This window comes from Nicotiana sylvestris, chromosome 1 (genome assembly GCF_000393655.2).
Source record: "Nicotiana sylvestris chromosome 1, ASM39365v2, whole genome shotgun sequence".
Taxonomy (NCBI): domain Eukaryota; kingdom Viridiplantae; phylum Streptophyta; class Magnoliopsida; order Solanales; family Solanaceae; genus Nicotiana; species Nicotiana sylvestris.
In genome coordinates this window covers 121451818-121472406 of record NC_091057.1, presented here as the reverse complement: position 1 = coordinate 121472406, position 20589 = coordinate 121451818, and the positions used below count along the sequence as shown (strand labels likewise).

The 20589-nt window shown below is 38.1% G+C and overlaps 2 protein-coding genes across 2 annotated transcripts; both read left to right on the top strand.

The window, feature by feature from the left end:
* The first annotated feature begins 2831 nt into the window (after positions 1-2831).
* Positions 2832-3975, top strand: LOC104239135 (uncharacterized). The gene is made up of 2 exons (XM_009793678.1): positions 2832-2974; positions 3708-3975. The coding sequence occupies exons 1-2, from the start codon at positions 2832-2834 to the stop codon at positions 3973-3975; spliced, it is 411 nt and encodes a 136-aa protein (XP_009791980.1).
* A 6095-nt stretch (positions 3976-10070) lies between these two features.
* On the top strand, positions 10071-17411 carry LOC104239129 (chloride channel protein CLC-c-like). Its single transcript, XM_009793669.2, has 7 exons — positions 10071-10530; positions 11643-11843; positions 12815-12992; positions 13962-14224; positions 14789-15058; positions 15576-16707; positions 17161-17411. The coding sequence occupies exons 1-7, from the start codon at positions 10322-10324 to the stop codon at positions 17248-17250; spliced, it is 2343 nt and encodes a 780-aa protein (XP_009791971.1). The 5' UTR covers positions 10071-10321; the 3' UTR covers positions 17251-17411.
* The last annotated feature ends 3178 nt before the right edge of the window (positions 17412-20589 follow it).

The following is a 20589-nucleotide window of genomic DNA, read 5'->3' as shown; positions in this document are numbered from 1 at the left end:
CACACCTCTACCCCGTCCATCTTGGCCTGATCCTCCTCGGTTACCAAGCAATGAAGGTAACTAACTACCCCTACGGGGGCATAGAGAACCCGAGCATTTTCCGAGATGGATAAGACGACTGGCCACTTCCGTCAGGATTCAAATTCGGGGCAGGGAACCGGTTGACTAGTTTTGGGCTCGAGGTAGGTCCACTCATCCCCGATAATGGACTCTTCTTTAGTACAGGTATATCACCCAACCTCCTCCATGGCAGTGCAGTCTACGTCATCAAAAAAGTTTTAAAAGGAGTCTACCGCCCCTTATGGATCTTCGATTGATCGTTCTTTCAACGCTTGAACATCGGCGATCATCGACTCAGTAAATAATGGTGAACCAGAGATGTCTATCACTTCGGGTACGCCCTTCGGAGCACCAACTATTGTCCGAGAAGAACCTGCTACAATCTCATCGTCGCCATTCCTATCTGGAGGCAAAGTGACCTCGCCCTCTTCTGGTTCAGAAGCTTCGGCTAAAGCTCCTTCATCAGCCTCCCCGAGTCAGGATAATTCGGTCTCGGCTCCCGCCGGTTCGGAGGTCCCTCGCATCATGACACCTAACCTCACATGAGGAACCAGTTCATAGTTCTGTTCTTCTTCTTCTTCTGACTCATCCTTGAACCGGTAGAGTGAGTCTGAAGGAGGCACCCAAGCACTGGTTCTACCCTTAGGTTTATGCACCAGGCTTCTTTTTGTTTTCTTCTTTTCCAAGCCTGGAGAACTCGAGGCCCTTTTACTTTTTTTCTCACTATCCTACTTCGGAGCAGGGGAATCGAGAGGCACATCCTCATTACCCGATGGAGTCCTCATAGCAATATCCTTAGGGAGACATGTGAAAGAAAACGGAACCGATGAGAACTTGACAGCGCGAGGAGAAAATCAAACATTATTAAATCAGAAAAGAAAACTTACCATGATTACGGGCCTCCCACTGACCTTTCGACAATTTGCGCCATGCATTTTCGGAATATGGCCTCTATAACACAAGGTCCTCGAACCACTCCTTGATTCGAGGAGCTGCATTCGGCATCCAAGCTATAACTGCACCGCAAAAACACCGATAAAAAGGAAGGTAAATGGAGAAACAATAAACAAAATCTTTAAAGCGAAGTTATACTTACGTTTCATGTTCCATTACTCGGGAAATGACATGTCCTAAGTAGGGATTAAGTCTGAGGTCTTCACTCGAATGAATCGACCCAACCAAACTCTGTCCCAATCCTCATCTATGCTCGAGAATGAATCCTTAGTGGCCTGGTGGGCAAGCTTTATTAATCCTCCTCGATAGAGTCGGTGATTATACAAGCGCATGAGATAATCGAGAGTGAAGGGAAATCCCTCGATTTTGTTTACAAAAAAGCAGAGGAGAATTACTATCCTCCATAAAGAGGGGTAAAATTGACCAAGGGTCACCTCATACCTCTTACAGAAGGCAATGATGATTGGTTCTACGGGACCCAGCGTGAAGGGATAAGTATAAACACTTAAAAAACCCTCCACGTGGGTAGTAATTGCTTCCTCAGGCATAGGCACCACAACGTGTTTATCTACCTAGTTGCAATCCTCCTTGACCTTGGGAAGGAGGCCATCGGTAATTGAATATATGTATATCGAGACCGGCTCACATCGACCCAGTATAGAGGAAGTTTTTTCGACCTTGAAATCGGCACCGGTCGAGCACCCGCCGGGAATAAATGCCTCAAGAGGAGGCTCCGCCGCTGGTTTATCACTGGCAGGCCGTGATGAAGAGGTCATCTCTTTATGTGGATCAGCTTAGAAGTTTTCACCATTTTAAAGCAGATATGAAGAAGAAGAAATTAAGAAGTTACACTTAGTGGTTTGCAAAAGGTTCAAGAAATCTGGGTACAAAAGTTTGAATGAATGAAAGTTAGGATATTTATAGTTTGCAAATGACGGTTCAAAACCCATAGTGGCCGACCAATAACTAACATATATTTAATGCCTTAGAGATTGGATTGACAGGACATTTCAATTACCTTTTGTCGCTTACGTCATGGTTTATCAAAGCAAGGCTCAAAAGTTCATATCATTTCTCGTCATTTCTCTCCGAAAAAATGAAGGGACTATTTGTATATGGTTAAAACCGGGTTCGTCCATTATATGACCAGCCGGGGCTGAAACATGACAGGTCAGAGCTCGAGCCTGGGTTATATCGAACTAGGGCACAAAGTTAAATCATTGAGCTCGTGACTCCAAGATCAATCAAAATCGAGGAAACTTTGTCGAGCCGAATAATAAAAGGCCGAAATATCTAGGATCGGTTGGAGATCACGGCAGAAATCTCGCCACGCATCAAGGAGACGTTGATTAATTAGCAAATCCTGAGATTGGTTACCTTTTATAGAATTGTATCAATAGTATGACTCCCCTAATATATAAAGGGAGGTTTGGTACGTTGTAAAACATGTTGTAACACGCATAAAGGAAGTAGTATATTGATCATTTCTAATTCTTATCATCTTGTTGTTCTGTTCTAACATCAATTAAGGCACTTCTTGGCTCGAGGGTGATCAAACTACAAGGCTAAGGCTATCCAATTTGTGTTCTATCATTTTTTTCTCCAGATCTGTTCGTTTTGAGTTTTTTTGTTTAATCCGTTTTTCTTCTGCTCAATCGCATCAATTTCTGGTTCATTTGATCTTTTGATTAAAATTGTATTTAATCATTTTCACTCACGATTTCCAGAAACAAAAAATACTTCATCCAAATTTCTGATTCCGATTGTCAATTGATCCTAATTAGCTCAAACAAAAAGATCTTTTGCCCGATTTTACGATGACTTCTCCTATACCAAATATCCCCATTATTTTTCCACCTTCATTTCTTCTTATTTTACTCTTCTTTGCTTTCGTTGGGGTTCCACCGGTGGTAGCAAAGGCTGCACCTTTTTTGGTTCTTGTGTTTGTTGTGTCTTTCAGGTAATATGTGGTGGCTATTGGAGACGAGCAAGGAGCGGGCACGCATCATAGGAGGGCTGCTAAGTGTCGCATCAGTGTCGTGTACACCAAATACAACTTCCAAGTTCTTTATCGGGAGTTGGTACCTCCCGTATTCCTATTCTCATTCCCCTTGCGTTAATTAAATTGTTGCCTTTTTAGTTCGCATTAGTGTTAAGCTTTCTATTAGCTTCAACTTGTTTTCTCCTAGTCTGGTCCGTTTGCCTATTGTGTGTAAGTGATTCTCCTCAGTCTGTTCTAGGTATAATGGCTGTAGTCTGGGATGGTAGAGTAAGGCCATGTCCTCGGGGAAGCCATGCGGCGGGGCTGGGGTAGGGCAGGGGTCAGGGGGTAGGACGGGAGGCAAGGGAGGTAAGGGGTACACGGGTGCTTGTAGGTTGAGAATTGTGTCATGGAACATAGGTACATTGACAGGTAAACCTATAGAGCTGGTGAAGATCCTACAGAAGAGGAAAGTCAATATAACGTGTGTCTAAGAGACTCGGTGGGTAGGATCGAGGGCGAGGAACGCAAACGAGTATAAGCTATGGTACTTTGGAGTTCTGAAGGGTAAGAATTGTGTAGGTATTTTGGTGGATAGGGAACTTAGAGAGTTTGTGGTAGAGGTTAGGCGGGGGAATGATAGGTTATTGTCTATTAAGTTGGTGGTTGGAGAGCACCCTAAATTTCGTTAGTACGTATGCGTCGCAAACAGGTTGGATGAGGAGGTCAAGAGGCGCTTCTGGGAAGGGTTGGATGAGATTGTGTGTATTATTCCACCTGCTGAGAGGTTATTTATAGGAGAGGATTTTAATAGTCATATTGGGTCGACTGCAGACGGCTATGGCGAGGTGCATGGTGACTTTGGTTTTGGGGATAAGAATGCAGGAGGAACTTCACTGTTGGATTTCACAAGGGCATTTGAGTTGGTGATTGCTAACTCTAGTTTTCCAAAGAGGGAGGAGCATTCGGTTATTTTTTAGAGTACGGTGGCGAAGACTCAAATTGACTACTGCTCCTTAGGAGGTGTGACATAGGGCTCTGTAAGGATTGCAAGGTTATCCCAAGTGAGACCCTCGCGACGCAACATAGGCTCATGGTGATGGACATCGGTATTATGATGAAGAGAAAGAAGAGGACTGCACGAGGTCGACTGAGGATCAGGTGGGGAGCCTTGACTAAGGATAAAGCTCAAGAGTTGGAAGGGAGGCTATCGGCCGTGAGAGCCTAGAGGAGTAGCGGGGACACGACTGTTATCTGGTCGACCACGATGGATTATATTTGGGAGGTAGTGAGAGAGGTGTTGGGAATCTCGAAGGGTTTCGCTGGCGGGCACAAAGGCGACTAGTGGTGGAATGAAGTGGTCCAAGGTAAGTGGAAGCAAAGAAGGCGACATACCTGAAGTTAGTAGGGAGCACATGCGAGGTTGAGAGGAGTGCGAACAGGGAGAGGTATAAAGTAGCTAGGAAGGAGGCTAAACTGGCGGTCACGGAGGCTAAGGCTAAGGCTTTTAGTCGTCTGTACGAGGATCTAGAGGCCAAAGGTAGGGAGAAGAAATTATTCTGGCTGGCTAAGGCGAGGGAGAGGAAGGCGCGGGATATGAATAAAGTGAGGTGAATCAAAGACGAGGACGATAAAGTATTGATGGGAGAGTCCCATATTAAGCGGAGATGACAGACTTACTTTTATAAACTTACGGTAGCGAGGTTCTTTGGAGATGCCTAGGGGCTAAAGGTGTGCCGTTTACTTACATTAGGGCGACTAAGGACATGTATGATGGAGCTAAGACTCGGGTTAGGACAATGAGAGGTGGCTCCGAGCATTTTTCGGTTGTTATAGGGTTACACCAAAGATCTGCGCTCAACCCATTTCTATTTGCTCTGGTGATGGATGCACTGACACACCATGTTCAATGAGAGGTGTCATGGTATATGTTATTCGTTGATAATATTGTTCTGATTGACGAGACACGGAGTGACGTTAATGAGAGGTTGGAGGTTTGGAGATAGGCCCTTGAGTCAAAGGGTTTCAAGTTGAGCAGGACAAAGACGGAATATCTTGAGTGTAAGTTCAGTGCCGAACCGAGGGAAGCGGGCATGGACGTAAGGCTTGGATCGCAGGTCATTTCCAAGAGATGCAGTTTCAAGTACCTTGGGTCAGTTATCCATGGGGATGGGGAGATCAACGAGGATGTCACACACCGTATATGGGTGGGGTGGATGAAATGGAGGTTAGCATTTGGAGTCCTGTGTGACAAGAAAATTCCTCTGCTACTCAAAGGTAAGTTTTATAGAGCGGTGGTTAGGCCGACCATGTTGTATGGGGCTGAGTGTTGACCAATTAAGAACTCACATACCCAGAAGATGAAAATAGCAGAAATGAGGATGTTGTTGTGGATGTGCGGGCACAATAGGATGGATAAGATTAGGAATGAAGATATTCAGGAGAAGGTGGGCGTGACTCCTATTGATGACAAGATGCGAGAAACGAGACTCAAATGGTTCGGGCATGTTTAGAGGAGGAGCTTGGATGCCCCGGTAAGGAGGTGCAAGCGGTTGGCGTTGGTGGGTACAAGGAGAGGTAGAGAGCGGTCTAAGAAGTATTAGGAGAGTTGATTAGGCAGGATATGGCGAGACATCAGATCTCCGAGGACATGTCACTCGATAGGAAGCTGTGGAAGTCGAGCATTAAAGTTGTGGGTTAGGAGGTAGTTGAGCATATTTAGTCTTCTAGTGTGAGGCTAGGTTGATAGGATTTAATCTTAGATTGTTAGTTGTCAGTGCTGTGTTTACACTACTCTTCTGTTTTCATAGTGCCGGGCATTATTTACTAATCATTATTCTACCTTTCTTCTATTCAATGGTTCTTATGTTGTTGTTATTATTTCCATGATGATACTGATATATTTTCTCTTTTTGTCTTTTCGTCTTTTTGAGCCGAGGGTCTATCGAAAACCTCTCTATCCTATCGGGGTAGAAGTAAGGTCTGCATACACACTACCATCCCCAAACCCACTTGTAGGACTATACTGGGTCGTTATTATTGTTGTTGTTGTATAATTAGATGTAACTGTACGGTTTTAAATTATTTGTCCGACCAAATAATTTTTGATCTCATGAAACTAAGTGTAATTACAGGGGGACTAATTGTGTTCTCTAATTTTCCAGAGAGAGATGAGACTTGGTAGTAATTGCATAGTGTATATACAATGTGACTTTTCAATACCTCATAATAAATAAAATTTAATATTTCTTATATGCACATATATTTATCACATATTGAGTTTATTAATTTATACATTCAAAATAATTTATTTAATTGATATTATTATTAATTTATTTTAAAATAGAAAAATATTGTCATATTTGTGCAATCAAATTATATCATTTTATTACATTATGCCAAACCAACATGTCTATGTAGTTACCATGTTGTGCAATTATAAGGAATTCTTCCAAACATGCTCTAAGTGAACGGACAATTACGAAGAACAAAAGGGACAAAGACATCAATTAGGCCATTTTCGAGAGTAAAAGCTTACCAATATGGGGTATTTATACGAATTCAAAAAATACATGGCATATATTTTTAAAAATATAATGGATAATTTCAGAAACCTCCCTCCAGGTTTTGCTCTATTACACTGACCTTCCTTATGGTTTATGATATTACGTCCACCTCCCTTATTTTGGTTTTTTTTTGTAACCCTTCTTTAAACCTATTTAAAATGAATATAAATAAAATACAAAGGGTGAGGCAATAAAGAACGTGAAACACATGGATTTGCTTAACAATAATATCATCTGACAAAGTAAAGCAGTAAACCATCCTTTTTTGACTCGTTGGTTGCTTTTCCCAAAATTGTCATTAGGTGTTTAGGGCAGAGGTTGGTGACAGCATGATGACAATAATATGGACATAAGAACTATTGAATGGCTGAAATAAAATATACTCATGGAATAGGAAGAAAAATATGAAAAGAAATTGCTGGTGGATTTGCTGGGACTTAATATTAGAATTGGGTGCCCCCTTTTTTCATGCCACATTTTCAACAAGGCTTTTCAGATAAACCATCTCTATTTTAGCGGCACAATCAGGATTTTGAATTTTGGGTTCTGAATTTGCCGCGGAACTTATAATTCGTCTCAGATACAAATTAAGAAATTCGATTAGGACCAAAAGATGAACATTGATTGCAGATTCAATATTGACACGGAGAAACAGTTCAATGGCCTATCGACATGGACGGAGCTAGAGGAGCGGAAGGGAATCATTCGAACTACTTTTATTGAAAAATTACATTGTATATATAAAGATAATATATTTTGATGTATTAGACGTTAAATGCTTTTGCCTTCTTAGCATACTTTTTATAAATTCCCTAGATAAAAAACATATTTCTTGCACTACCTATAGGTTACAATTCGAATTAGGAATGTGCATGGATCGGATCGGATTTTGGATTTTACAAAATGCAATCCGAATTATTATCGGATCGGATTTCAAAGTTTGGATCAGATCAATATTTTGGATTTCGGATCGGATTATTATGCCTCAAAGTTGCGAACTCATATGTATATTTTCTTTGTAAAAGAGGTTGGTGCCAATATAGCTAAATCCAACGATTATAAAGGTAATAATTTGGAGGAAGCTGTAAAGGAAGTACTGAATATCCGAAATTAAAGTTTACTATTTATACATGCCCTAATAATTTCGGATTTCGGATCGGGTTAAATTATACCAATCTGAATCTGATCCGAATATCCAAAATTTTAATAAACATAATATGAAATCCGATCCAAATATCTGAAATCCAAATTGAACGGATCGATTCGAATTTCGAATATCCAATCCAAATGAACAACCCTATTCGAACTATAACGTCATGGGTTTAATGTATTAATGACTCGGTCAGTCCTTCCCTTCAAAATTGTTTTTAATACTTAATTACTTTCGGGAAAATATTTGTATTTTTAATTTCCCTATCGTGTATTGCATTTTTAGCATTAATGATTTTTTTCTGGCCATGTGCAATTACTGTATGTCCCCATTACTTTCGTGCTCTGGAACCACGTCCCACATCCAAAAGTCTCCTTTTCTAATAATGTAATCTCAGATATGATTTAATATATAACATTATCTTTTTAGATAATTTTTTTTTTAAAAAAAGGACTTCCACTGCACTCAAAGACACGAGCCATTTTCCTTGACAATATATTTTAGGCGGCTACCCGTACGTCTGTTTGGTTGGAGCAATATGTTCATTTAATACAAGAATTTAAATTAGTTCTTAAACTTAGTTGCCATAATTTTTACTTCGTATAAAACACAAATATATGCAATTGCTTAAGTAAATAATAGGAGCTAATAACTAAACAATCATTAAAACTTAATATATATGTGAACTATAATACTATGTGAGCTTGCATTGTAGTTTTAATCTAAAAAAGAATTGTAATAGCTAGTAACGAACCTAAAACTAGGTAACGTACGATGAATTTATGAGTAAATGCGATTTTCAAAATAAACAAACAAGCAGGATTTAGAATCAATACTAGTACCAATTTGGTACTATGAAGAGTATTTTTAATGAAAAATGTGCACCTAAATTATTCTTATCCTTTTCTTTTTCTTGCTTTAATTATTCTTTTCCTGTCTTTAACCAAAGGTGGCAAACTATAGTAGTAGCAAACTGGGACATGTGAACTGTGATAGTGACCACTAGAAAAAGATTGTAAATATTGATGAGTTGTTTCCCCTTTTTTGTTTGTCATAAATTTCAGAACTTGACAACGGAAACTCAAAAAGTACTCGGTTATTAGTATATACCACCATGAGACATCCATAAATATACAATTATAGCTAGCGCTCGGATATAAATATGATTGAAATTTAAAAAAAAAATGAGTTTTTGAAAATGAGATGAAAAATAATTTTTTAAAGTTAAAATTATGTTTGAACATATATTTTACTTGAATTTTTTTTAAAGTTTTGCTAGTAGAAAACTTGACAAACCACTCTAGTTCAGTTGTTTTGGAATTCGAAGATTTTGTTTTCGAAATCTACCAAAAAATAGTTAAAATTTATAAACGTCCAGATATTTGAAAATAAAATCTGGAAAAAAAACCCTCTTAAATTCTATAGCCAAACGGGAGCATAGTATCTTGTATTACTTGGTCGATTTTTCGCATCATAACTTTGCCCAAATATTCATATCTTGAGCCTTGCGCAAATAATTTTTAAAATATTTCAATTTCTTAGTATACATTGTTTACCATACTGTTTAGTTAATTGAATTAGACTTAATTTAGTTAGATATTTGTTATTGCAGACTGCCTTTATCTGATTGCTGCAAAAAAAATAATTATATACCTTCAGTAAACCTTCTCAAATACTCTGTCCTTACACTTTTACTTGTTCACTTTAGACTTTTCACGTCCCTTAAGAATAAATAAATAAAGCATATTATTTACCATTATACCCATAATAATTGGTGTATAGTCTTAATGGATTTGAAAAATGATTTGGAATGAGTAACAAGTTCTAAGGGCAAATCATAAAAAGTAAATTATTTTTTTCTTGATATGCGAAAAGTGATAAATAAAAATAAAAATTTATTTTTAGAATACTTGACAACTAACGATGAACGGAGGGAGTAATATCAAATTCGTGGGAAATTAATAATACTACCTAACAATCAATATAAAAATAAAAGTTAGACATAAATCTATAATTTAAGTAAGACTCTTAACTTGATAATTTTCACACTGATTAAGTTCGTTAAGTGTTAACCAATAGACTAATACTTCAACAATAGTCAATAGTTGGTACTTTTTGTTAATCCACTAATTTGGAACCCAATCTTGTCTGGTCCTACAATAATTTTGGGTAACTTTGCTTTCTTGATTTATTATTAATTATTAATGAGTACTTTACGTAAGATTAGGTTAACCTAATAAAATTTGGTTTTATCTACGAAAAGAAAATATTCGATTTAGACTATGGAAATCCTAGGTGGCCTGGGCTAGCCATCTAAAAACGAAATTTCACCCAAATTATTAAGGTTTTCTCTAATCTTAATCTTAAAGTTATTTACGGCAATCATCAACACATCTTGCTCAATATATATATACATATATATATTAGCGCTGACTCTTCACAAAATCCTCAGCATTCACGCAACTCCCGCTTCTTTCTCTCTTTTCAGCATCCCCAACATAATATTGTAACATAGAAAATTTGAGAAAATTCAAAGAAAGTTGATTTCTTGGAAGTGGGGTTTATGTATAGATTCATGTACAGTGATATATACAGAGAAAGAGGGTAATAATGGAAGATCAAGGTGATATAGAGAATGAAGGAGGAGGAATTGGGGTGATGATAATGGAGAATGGCAAAGATTTGGAGAGGAATATTTCAGCGGTTTCTGAGAGTGGTGTTAGACAGCCATTGCTTAGTTCTAAAAGCAGAGTCAATAATACCTCACAAATTGCTATTATAGGAGCCAATGTTTGCCCCATTGAAAGTCTTGATTATGAGTATGATTCTGTTTTCTTTTATCTTTATCTGCTAATTGGTTATTTTTTCCCAGTGTAAATAGTTATGGGGTTATTTTTTGCCCTCTAATTCTTCTATCTTATTTGCATGTTGCATCTTTTTGTTGAATGTTTTTTTTTTTTTTTTGCAAGTCAAAGATAAGTAGTAGTAGTAGTTTGCACGGTGTTGTGTATTTTTGTTGAATGTCTGATCATTTAGTTCAAAATCATGGCTTTTGAATCAGTTCCCTATATCTTTTGCTAATTGGTTCTCCAAGTTTTTTTCTTTTTGTTTAACTAGATCAGGAAATCCGGCGTTGATAAAAGAATTTTGTAGCTTGATGATGCCAGAGAAGAAAACAAGGGAAAAATTAAATAAAAGGAGCCACTAATGCTTGCGTTAGGGTATTTCTTTGGTTGATGTCAGTGAAGAAAAAAAGGGAAAAATTAAATAAAAGGAGCCACTAATGCTTGCCTTAGGCTAGGCTGTCTACATCACACGCTTGGGTGCGGCCTTTCCCCGGACCTGACGTATGGTGCACAAGCCTTGTGCACCAGGCTGCCCTTTATAGAAGAGCTATAGCAAATTAAGAACCGTCATGCCTAAATCATAGTCTGTGTTGTTAATTACAAACCGGAGGGTTTGTTTATAGTTGGAGTCATCCTCATTGCTCTAACAAGGTAGCAATAAAATTGAGGGTTGAAATTCTGGGTGAAGTGTGGTAATGGGCACAGTCTCATTATGCGTAGAGCTTTTGCTTTAAGTTAGCGCTGTCAAACCTTCTGTTTGGATGGTATTGTCCCTCAGATACTGCTTACAATTAACAATTCACTGATTCGGAGAAGAAAAATATCAACTTTGTAACAGCTTCACCCATTTTAACTAGGAAAAATCAAAATGCATAGATCAGTAGCTTGCTAGGTAGAAATATACTTTAACTCAAGTTGTTTGCTTTTGTTATTGATCAAAGAATGTACAAAGCATCCGGCATTGATATTTCCTAATTACATGTACAGTACCGTCGTAAGATCATTGTTCATATTCAAATCAAGGGTTTTAACTAAAAAATTTATCGAAGTTCTCTGATTTGGCATTGCTAATTCGTTTTTTGCAGGATTATTGAAAATGACCTTTTCAAGCAAGATTGGAGATCTAGGAAAAAAGTCCAGATATTTCAATATATATTCCTAAAGTGGACACTTGTGCTTCTTATTGGATTGAGTGTAGGGCTTGTTGGTTTCTTTTTAAACATAGCAGTGGAAAATATTGCTGGCTTCAAGCTTCTGCTCATTAGTGACTTAATGCTTCAGGACAAGTATGTACAACTTCCATTCATGATAATAGCTTCTGTGGTAACTTTGAACTGATTTATCCTAAATTTTCATAATATCAAAACTTGCAACCAACATCGTTCAAGTTATTTTACCAAACCGTGAAAAATGCAGTTGAAGCTTTTTGAAGATTGAGTTGCAACTATTGTGTGATGATGTCTTATGTAAGGTGCCTTAGGAACCTCGATGATGTCATATGTAAGGTGCCTTAGGAACCTCGACCATCTACTAACTGCGTAATTGTTTCTGATGCATGACACATTTATCAGTATGCAAACTTCACAACAGAACATTTAAGTAGTCCTGCACACTCAGTGACGGAGCCAGGATTTTCATTAAGGGAGTCAAAATATAAAGAAATAAACTCACCACGAAGTTAAGGGTGTCAATACATAGTATATATACATATATTTTTTTTTTAAAATACCTACCTACACAGTGTAAGTTTTCGACAAAGGGGTGTCGGTTGATACCCCTTGAGTGCATGTGGCTCCGCCACTGTGCACACTTTCTTAGCTACTTTTAAAAAATAGTTGTGGATTAGGAATATGAGACTGATGAAAGAACGTGCAAAGAAAGCAAAAGTAGTTACCAATTGTAAGCGAGGATATTTACTTTTTTGTCAAACTTTTCTTTGTCTTGCTTTTCGTTTGAATCTTTAGGTGTTAGAGAGTCTTTTATACTAGTAGTTCAATTTCTTAAAAAAAAATCGCGTCTGGATGGAAACTTGGATCTGCTTTATTCCATTTTTGTTATTAAGGTTAAAAATGTAAAATGAAGTCATGGACTTCATGTCTGAAAAATTTGAGCTAATACAGATATCATGGATACTTTTGCTCATTGTTATCGGGGTGGTGAAGTCCGAGCAACTTTTCTAGTTAGTAAGGATAGTGACTGGTTTATTTCCTTTACTTCTTTCAAACTATAATATAAAGTGATTTTAATTCCACTGCAGGTATTTCCGTGGATTTGCTGCTTATGCATGTTGCAATTTGGTTCTTGCGACTTGTGCTGGAATCCTATGTGCATTTATTGCACCAGCAGCTGCAGGGTCAGGAATACCTGAAGTGAAAGCATATCTCAATGGTATCGATGCTCATTCCATTTTAGCTCCAAGTACTTTATTTGTGAAGGTCGGTCTCTCTCTCTCTCTCTCTCACACACACACACACCATGTTTCCATATTTGAGCACATTGGTGATAGGGCATTCTTATCAAACTGAAGTAAGGCTTTTGACCTTACTAGTCACAATTCTGATATCTATGCTAAGTTTCTAGGCATGACAGATGAAAATTTAATGCACATAACTAAATTGGGATGGTTGAATTGGAGGATGGTGCAGAATATTATGCGATAGAAAGATATATATTCTTTAACATGGTAGCAATACGAACCGTGTTATATGAGAGTGAATGATGTGCCGCTAAACTCGAGCATGTCCACAAAATGAGCATGGTAAAAATGCAGATTTTTTTTGATAAAGAGAAATGCAGATGTCAAAAGAAAACCATTGATTGAGCTAAAGGAGATGGGATGGCTGCTCCAGGTTGAGAGGCCACTGGCCAGAGGCTTGTGGTGGTGAGGCTCTGCATTGGGAAATCAGGGCCTCCAAATAATTGTTTTTCATCATTCATAAAAGCATTATATTCTAACACTCTATAAGCAGGCATATTTTTGTATGCTGCACTCCAGTCTATTCTTTGTTGTTTTGCCTAACTACGACATCATGGCAGCAAATCAGCAATAATAGAATGACCCTCTGAAGAGAAAAAGTGATTGATTTACATTACATGTTTTTTATATTCATCAGTCAAACTGTTCCTTTGATTTCATAAACCATCCATGATAGCATTTCATTTTTTTTCTTTTGGTTTCGATGTCTGTTGTATTACATTGAACTATCAAAAATTTAAGGGTCGATGCTTTAATACCTTTGCTGTATATAAGCCAACTGTCATTCCTCTAGCAAACTCAAATGATACTTCTGCTTGTGGTTCTGTGGTTGGGTAGGCTTTAAATGCTGTTATGCTTTATTTTAGCATTAATTATCTCAGTTGCTGAAAATCATTCCTGGAAATACTAATTCTTAAACATCTGACAGATATTTGGTTCTGCTTTGGGTGTTTCTGCTGGATTTGTTGTTGGCAAGGAAGGACCCATGGTCCATACTGGCGCTTGCATAGCAAACTTGCTTGGACAGGGCGGCTCCCGCAAGTATCATCTGACTTGGAAGTGGCTGAAGTATTTCAAAAATGACCGTGACCGTAGAGATTTGATCACTTGTGGTGCTGCAGCTGGTGTTGCAGCTGCTTTCCGAGCCCCAGTCGGTGGTGTTCTTTTTGCTCTTGAAGAAGTAGCCTCATGGTCTCTCTCTCTCTCTCTCTCTCTCCCCTGTGTGTGTATTTGATTTCTGAATGAGGTTAAATTGAAAAAGCTTGGTACTGCTAGTATCTTATTATATTTACTGGATGATCCAATAAATTGGCGCTAACTAGGAAGAATTTGCGACGTATCTAATTCTGCTTCAGAGGGGTTTTGCTTGGAATACTGTAAATTTAATGTCTCTCTCGACCCACTCAGGAAGAATGGGAGTTACCGTGTCAATAAGCTCTGAACTTAGGATTGCAGGAATTGTTTGCAACTATGGACCCCAAAACCATTCCCAAGGATACTGTCTTTAGATGAACCCGAAACTTAGATTGCCGAATGTGTAAGGTGGTAGATGTTATGTATCCTCAGGAGTGTCAAAAGGTTCAACATCATGTGGTTCTGTGGCTCTCATGAACCTTCTAAGGAAAACATACCTACCAATAATACATTCGATGATGCTATTGTTCTCAAGTTCATTTGCTTACTGATTACTGGCTTGTAATTGTTGTAAGAACGCTTGCAGTCTTAAATATTCAACTATTCTATTTCCTGTTTTAGGTGGCGAAGTGCTCTTCTTTGGAGGACCTTCTTCTCGACTGCTGTAGTAGCTATGGTGCTCAGATCTTTCATTGTATTCTGTCGGAGCGGGAAATGTGGACTATTTGGTCAAGGAGGTTTGATAATGTATGATGTGAATTCAGGAGCACCTAATTATAACACTATAGATGTACTGGCAGTGTTGTTAATTGGAGTTCTTGGAGGCCTTCTCGGAAGCCTTTATAATTATCTAGTGGACAAGGTCCTCCGGACTTACAGCATCATTAATGAGTAAGTATCTTAATTCTGCTACAAAATATGTTTAGTTACTTCAGCTTCTGTTACTAGTTATTACTACTAAACAACTCATCTTTGTGCATACACGATGTTTTTCTGAAGCATGTCTTGAGCTTCTTTAATGCTGCTGCTTTACCCCTCCCTTTCATGCCACTATTTTTCAGATGGGATTTGGAGTAGATAAACGCAACTGTTATAAAAGCGTAACTTATGAATATAATCAGATCTCACGAACATTTGTCTGAAAAAGCTAATTTTAAAGGGATCCTTTGCTATTTCCATCAAAACCTATTTCTCAATGTTCTTCCCTTCCCAAGTTATTTGATGCTTGTCAAAGATATGCTTTATTTACGAATTACCTCCATATTTTTTCTATTTTTCTCTGGTTTTATCTACTTTTACTTCTACTATTTGAATTTTCTTGGGTGAATTAGTTTGGATTTCTCCTGTTTGCTTTTCCTTTCCAATAAGGAATGTGAGAATTTGAATATTCTTTGTGCTTGGGTTGCAGGAGGGGTCCTGCTTTCAAAGTCTTGCTCGTAATGACCATTTCAATCCTGAGTTCTCTTTGCTCGTATGGTCTACCGTGGTTTGCAACTTGCACACCATGTCCTGTAGGCTTGGAGGACAAGTGCCCTACTATAGGTCGCTCTGGAAACTATAAGAATTTCCAGTGTCCAGCGGGGCATTACAATGATCTAGCCTCCCTGTTTATGAATACCAATGATGACGCCATCCGCAATTTGTTTAGCTCAGATAATTCCAGCGAATTTCACCTCTCTTCGCTTTTTGTCTTCTTTGCTGGGGTATATTGCCTTGGCGTCGTTACTTATGGAATTGCTATTCCCTCTGGGCTATTCATTCCCGTCATACTTGCCGGTGCCTCCTATGGACGTTTTGTTGGGACTGTCTTGGGTTCGATATCCAATCTTAATAACGGCCTCTTTGCTCTCCTTGGTGCTGCTTCCTTCCTCGGGGGTACTATGAGGATGACGGTATCCATCTGTGTCATACTACTTGAGCTCACCGATGACCTGCTAATGCTTCCATTGGTGATGCTTGTGCTCCTTATTTCAAAGACTGTGGCTGATTGTTTTAACCATGGTGTCTATGACCAGATTGTGAAAATGAAAGGCTTGCCTTATTTGGAAGCACACGCCGAACCATACATGAGGCAATTAGTTGCAGGAGATGTTTGTTCAGGGCCTTTAATTACATTTTCAGGTGTTGAGAAGGTAGGGAACATAATACATGCTTTGAAGTTTACTAGACACAATGGGTTTCCCGTGATTGATGCACCGCCATTCTCAGACGCGCCAGAGTTCTGTGGACTTGCTTTAAGGTCACACCTACTTGTTTTGCTCAAAGCAAAGAAATTCACGAAACTAAGTGTATTGAGCGGCTCCAGTATTTTGAGGAGTTTTCATGCGTTTGATTTCGCTAAGCCAGGATCGGGGAAGGGGCCTAAGCTCGAGGATTTGTCCTTCACCGATGAGGAGATGGAAATGTATGTAGATCTCCATCCTGTCACAAATACATCTCCATACACAGTAGTGGAAACCATGTCTCTGGCCAAAGCTGCAATCCTTTTTCGACAACTTGGTCTGAGACACTTGTGTGTTGTACCAAAAAAGACTACCGGGGTAAGTCTGTTCTTTTCCCTTTTCATCCCCCGCCCTCCAAGATAAATATATGTGAATGTCCACAATAAGTAGGATTAGAATCTAAATACTAAGATAACTTACTTGCTACAACAAGTTAAGATTCTTAAGTTAAATCCGAAAAAATGACAATACAATCAGACTTCTCTATAGCAGCATCCCATAAAACAGTCATTCATTATAAAAGCCAAATTTTATCGGAACTAATTTTTTATGTTATGTTATAATATATGTCCTCTATAACAACATTTCACCATAGCATCCAGAAAATATTGGAACTAACACGACTGTTATAGAGAAGTTTGACTGTACTTCCATAGCATAACAAAATTACCATATGATTGTCTGGACATATAGTTTGATGTTTCTGATTTTTGTTTCTGCATTCAAATTCATAACACTGGTTCTAAAGATTTAGCTCTTTTGAATTTGCAGAGGGATCCAATAGTTGGAATTTTGACAAGGCATGACTTTATGCCAGAACATATAAAGGGACTGTACCCACATTTGGTCCATCACAAGTAGCAGAGAGAAAGTAGCTCTTTTAACAGGCAATGGGGCAACCTTTATTTAGGGAGTGTTATACATCACTCCACATTGAGCTCTGTACACTATCTTGCCAAATTTTCTCATTGACAAAGAATTTAGTGGTCTCAATTAGAGCAAAAGTTTTCCTTTACTTTGAATTATTGAACTTTCTTGTTTTGATGGTTTAACAAATAGTATTGCATAGATGATTATAATAACACATTAAGTAATACAATGGTCTGTTTCTGATAGCACAACCAATGCCCCAAGAAAGATGGACATTTCACTAAGTGCTTTAATATGCGTTGGATATTGTACAGAAGTGCGATTGCACCTAATCGGGAGTTGGCGTATGTAAATGAAAAAGTAGACATCCCCTTGATAACTGAATGCAAGCGAGGCTGGACCTAGATTGGCGTATGTAAGTGAAAACGAATTGAATGCAAGCGAGCCTGGACCTAGATTGGCGTATGTAAGTGAAAACGAAAAGAAAGGAGTTCCCTTCTCTTTTCTTGTCTAGAAAGGGAAGTAGAGCTCAAACAAGGTTCAAAGATCCCCTCCCCAAGTATGGTTTAATGAAAGCTTTTTGGGTTAGTGAGGAACATGATAGTGAAAGAGAGAAGAAGGGAAATCAGTTTATGACGGCTTACTTTCGTACATTCAAGAACAGTTGTGACTCCAAAAGCGGTGAATTTGAGAAGAGCATTAAGAGTAAGCGTTCAAGTATTGGTGCTATGACCAAGAACAGTTGTGACTCCAAAAGCGGTGAATTTGAGAAGAGCATTAAGAGTAAGCGTTCAAGTATTGGTGCTATGACCAAGAACAATTGTGACTCCAAAAGCGGTGAATTTGAGAAGAGCATTAAGAGTAAGCGTTCAAGTATTGGTGCTATGACCAACAAGATGGAAGATCCTCATACATTATAATAAACCCTCGTGCATTCAATAGTTTGAGCGACACAAAGATATTGCAGCTAAGCTAAAGATAATGTCGTGCTAACATATTGACCATTTGATGTCATATCAATTAGGAAGATTCTAGTACATTTATTTGAGTTAATATAAAAGAGAAAAATAATTATTGAAGTATTAATAAATTGAAATTCTATTTAACGGTCTTCTATGTCAAGGTGTAGGCATGATCAAGAAAATAAGCATCTTAAAAGGTGACAGCTAATTCTTTCCCGAACCACGATTCCACGAACATAGTACTAAATTTTGTTGGTGGAAACAAATACGTCAATAAAAGAAATATCAAAAGCTAAAATTTAAAAAACTTAAGTCCTTGCGACGAAGCAAAAAAGGGTTCGGCTTCGTTTCCCTTAATCTTTTTTTTTTCTTTTAATTTGTCATCCGAATTTTGCAAATTTTAATTTTTCCATCATCATGTTCAAGTAACATTGATCCAACGGCCCTGAATTTCTAAGAAAAATTTGATGACGAAGCGATATTTAGTGAATCTAATGTTAGCATGGGGTACTAGTAAACGATACATTATTGATGATAACAATAAATAGTAGGACCGATGCTTATAGTAAAATTCAAAATATTTTTACAAACATCTACTTTGTATTCAAAGTTTTTTGGGGTTGATAAAGTGAAATGGGATCACTCTAGCTCATTGAGCGTCTACCTCGAGCCATCGATATCACAATTCCGTTGATATATATTTCACGAAAAATAAACTAGTCGATGTTGGTTGGCTTTCACATGTGGGGCTATTCATATTTACTGAAGGGGGCTTAAATTAGCTTCTCCTTATCTGATATATTTCTCTCGAGATAAAAGAAAAGATCGGCTGATTTACTTGATATCCCAAAATGGCTATCTAATCGGATTTAGAATTGACTAGATAAAGGTTATGAACCTTGTAAACTATCACTATAAATTGACACGTTATAATTTGTATCATAATGCTATTAGTTAAAATGCAGTATCAAGATTCGAAGACCACCTTGAATCAGTTGGTTCTTCTATTTTTTCATATTAACTCTATACAAAAAAAAGAGATTGTTAAAAAATGTGGCTCATAATAACAATATAAAATAAGAAGATAAGTAGAATAAGAGAAGTTGAGATAACTTTCTTATTTTGTTTTCGCACAAAAACCCACTTGTACCCCACTGGTTTGACACCTTCGGGCGTTCGGACTATTGGTCCGAAAACTTCACGTTTTTCGAGTGAAGACAATTCCGCTTAAATTGCGTTTTTTCCATTTTGGCCAATCATTTATCTGTCTACATTCATTGACAGATTTTGGCTCAAGATCCTCATCTTGTTGCATTACTTCAACTGCAACGTTATATGCAAAATTATTGTCAACAACAATATTATTCCGGTTCCACCCTTTTCCGTAGAGACATAACTTATTGAGATCTCTTCATTTTCATCATGTCCAGTTACTAGAACCTCCTGTGAGGTCTTGTCAATTATTATGTCTTTATGCTCCTCTTGAGCAATTGCCTCCATGTTATGATCAACTTGAGCATTTGCTTCTTTCCTTTTTCGGGGATTCTTATCCTTGGAACCGATTGGTCTACCATGTTTAAGGTGTGGCCTAGACTCATTTGCATTATCATACTGTCCTAAGGCTGTATTGTGGCCCGGGACTGGCCCGGGACCGGCCCAGGACCGCGGGCCAAACGGGCCGGTTCAACCGAGCCTGGGCTCTAGTGGTGCAAAAGCCCGTGGTGGGCCGGTTCGACACAATTAGTCCGTGAGCCCGGGACCGTTAAGCCTGGGACCGACGGGCCTGGCCGGTTCAACCAGGCCCAACGGGCCTAAGGGGGTCCAACGGCTAATTTTTAAAAAAAAAATTAAAAAAAAATATCAACGGTCAGATTTTTAAAATCCAGTCGTTGGCCTTCAAAATTTATCCGTTGGGTACTTTAAAAAATAGCCATTTGGCCCCCAAACTTTGCTTTAACCCCAAACTTTTTATAATTACACTTTTTTCCAATTCTCAACTATAAATACCCCCCATTCTTTTATTTTTACTCACAAATTCATCAATCTCTCTCTAATTTTCTTCTATAATTGCTTACTTTATTATTGCAATTTCGTGAAAAATTGTGAAATTGGTGAATTGAAGTATTCAAGTCTTCAACGATATTCAATTTTCAAGAAGTTGTTCGTCAATTCGTTAACTCGTTCCAACCCTTAAGTTTTAATATTATAGTTTTTTTTAGTTTTATTTAGTATAATTATAATTAATATGGCATTTTCTTTGAAAAATATTTTTGGTGGTAAGGGTAAGGAAAAATCTAAAATTGGCCAATCTAGTAGCCAAGCTACTATTCTTCCCCCGGCTCCCCAACCCAGACCTGTTACCCGTCCT

Coding starts and splice junctions, on each gene's coding strand:
- LOC104239129 (XM_009793669.2), top strand. CDS start 10,322: ATGGAAGATCAAGGTGATATAGAGAATGAAGGAGGAGGAATTGGGGTG. Junction 11,844..12,814: donor GACTTAATGCTTCAGGACAA/GTATGTACAACT, acceptor ATTCCACTGCAG/GTATTTCCGTGGATTTGCTG. Junction 15,059..15,575: donor ACTTACAGCATCATTAATGA/GTAAGTATCTTA, acceptor CTTGGGTTGCAG/GAGGGGTCCTGCTTTCAAAG.
- LOC104239135 (XM_009793678.1), top strand. CDS start 2,832: ATGACTTCTCCTATACCAAATATCCCCATTATTTTTCCACCTTCATTT. Junction 2,975..3,707: donor GTGTTTGTTGTGTCTTTCAG/GTAATATGTGGT, acceptor CGTCGCAAACAG/GTTGGATGAGGAGGTCAAGA.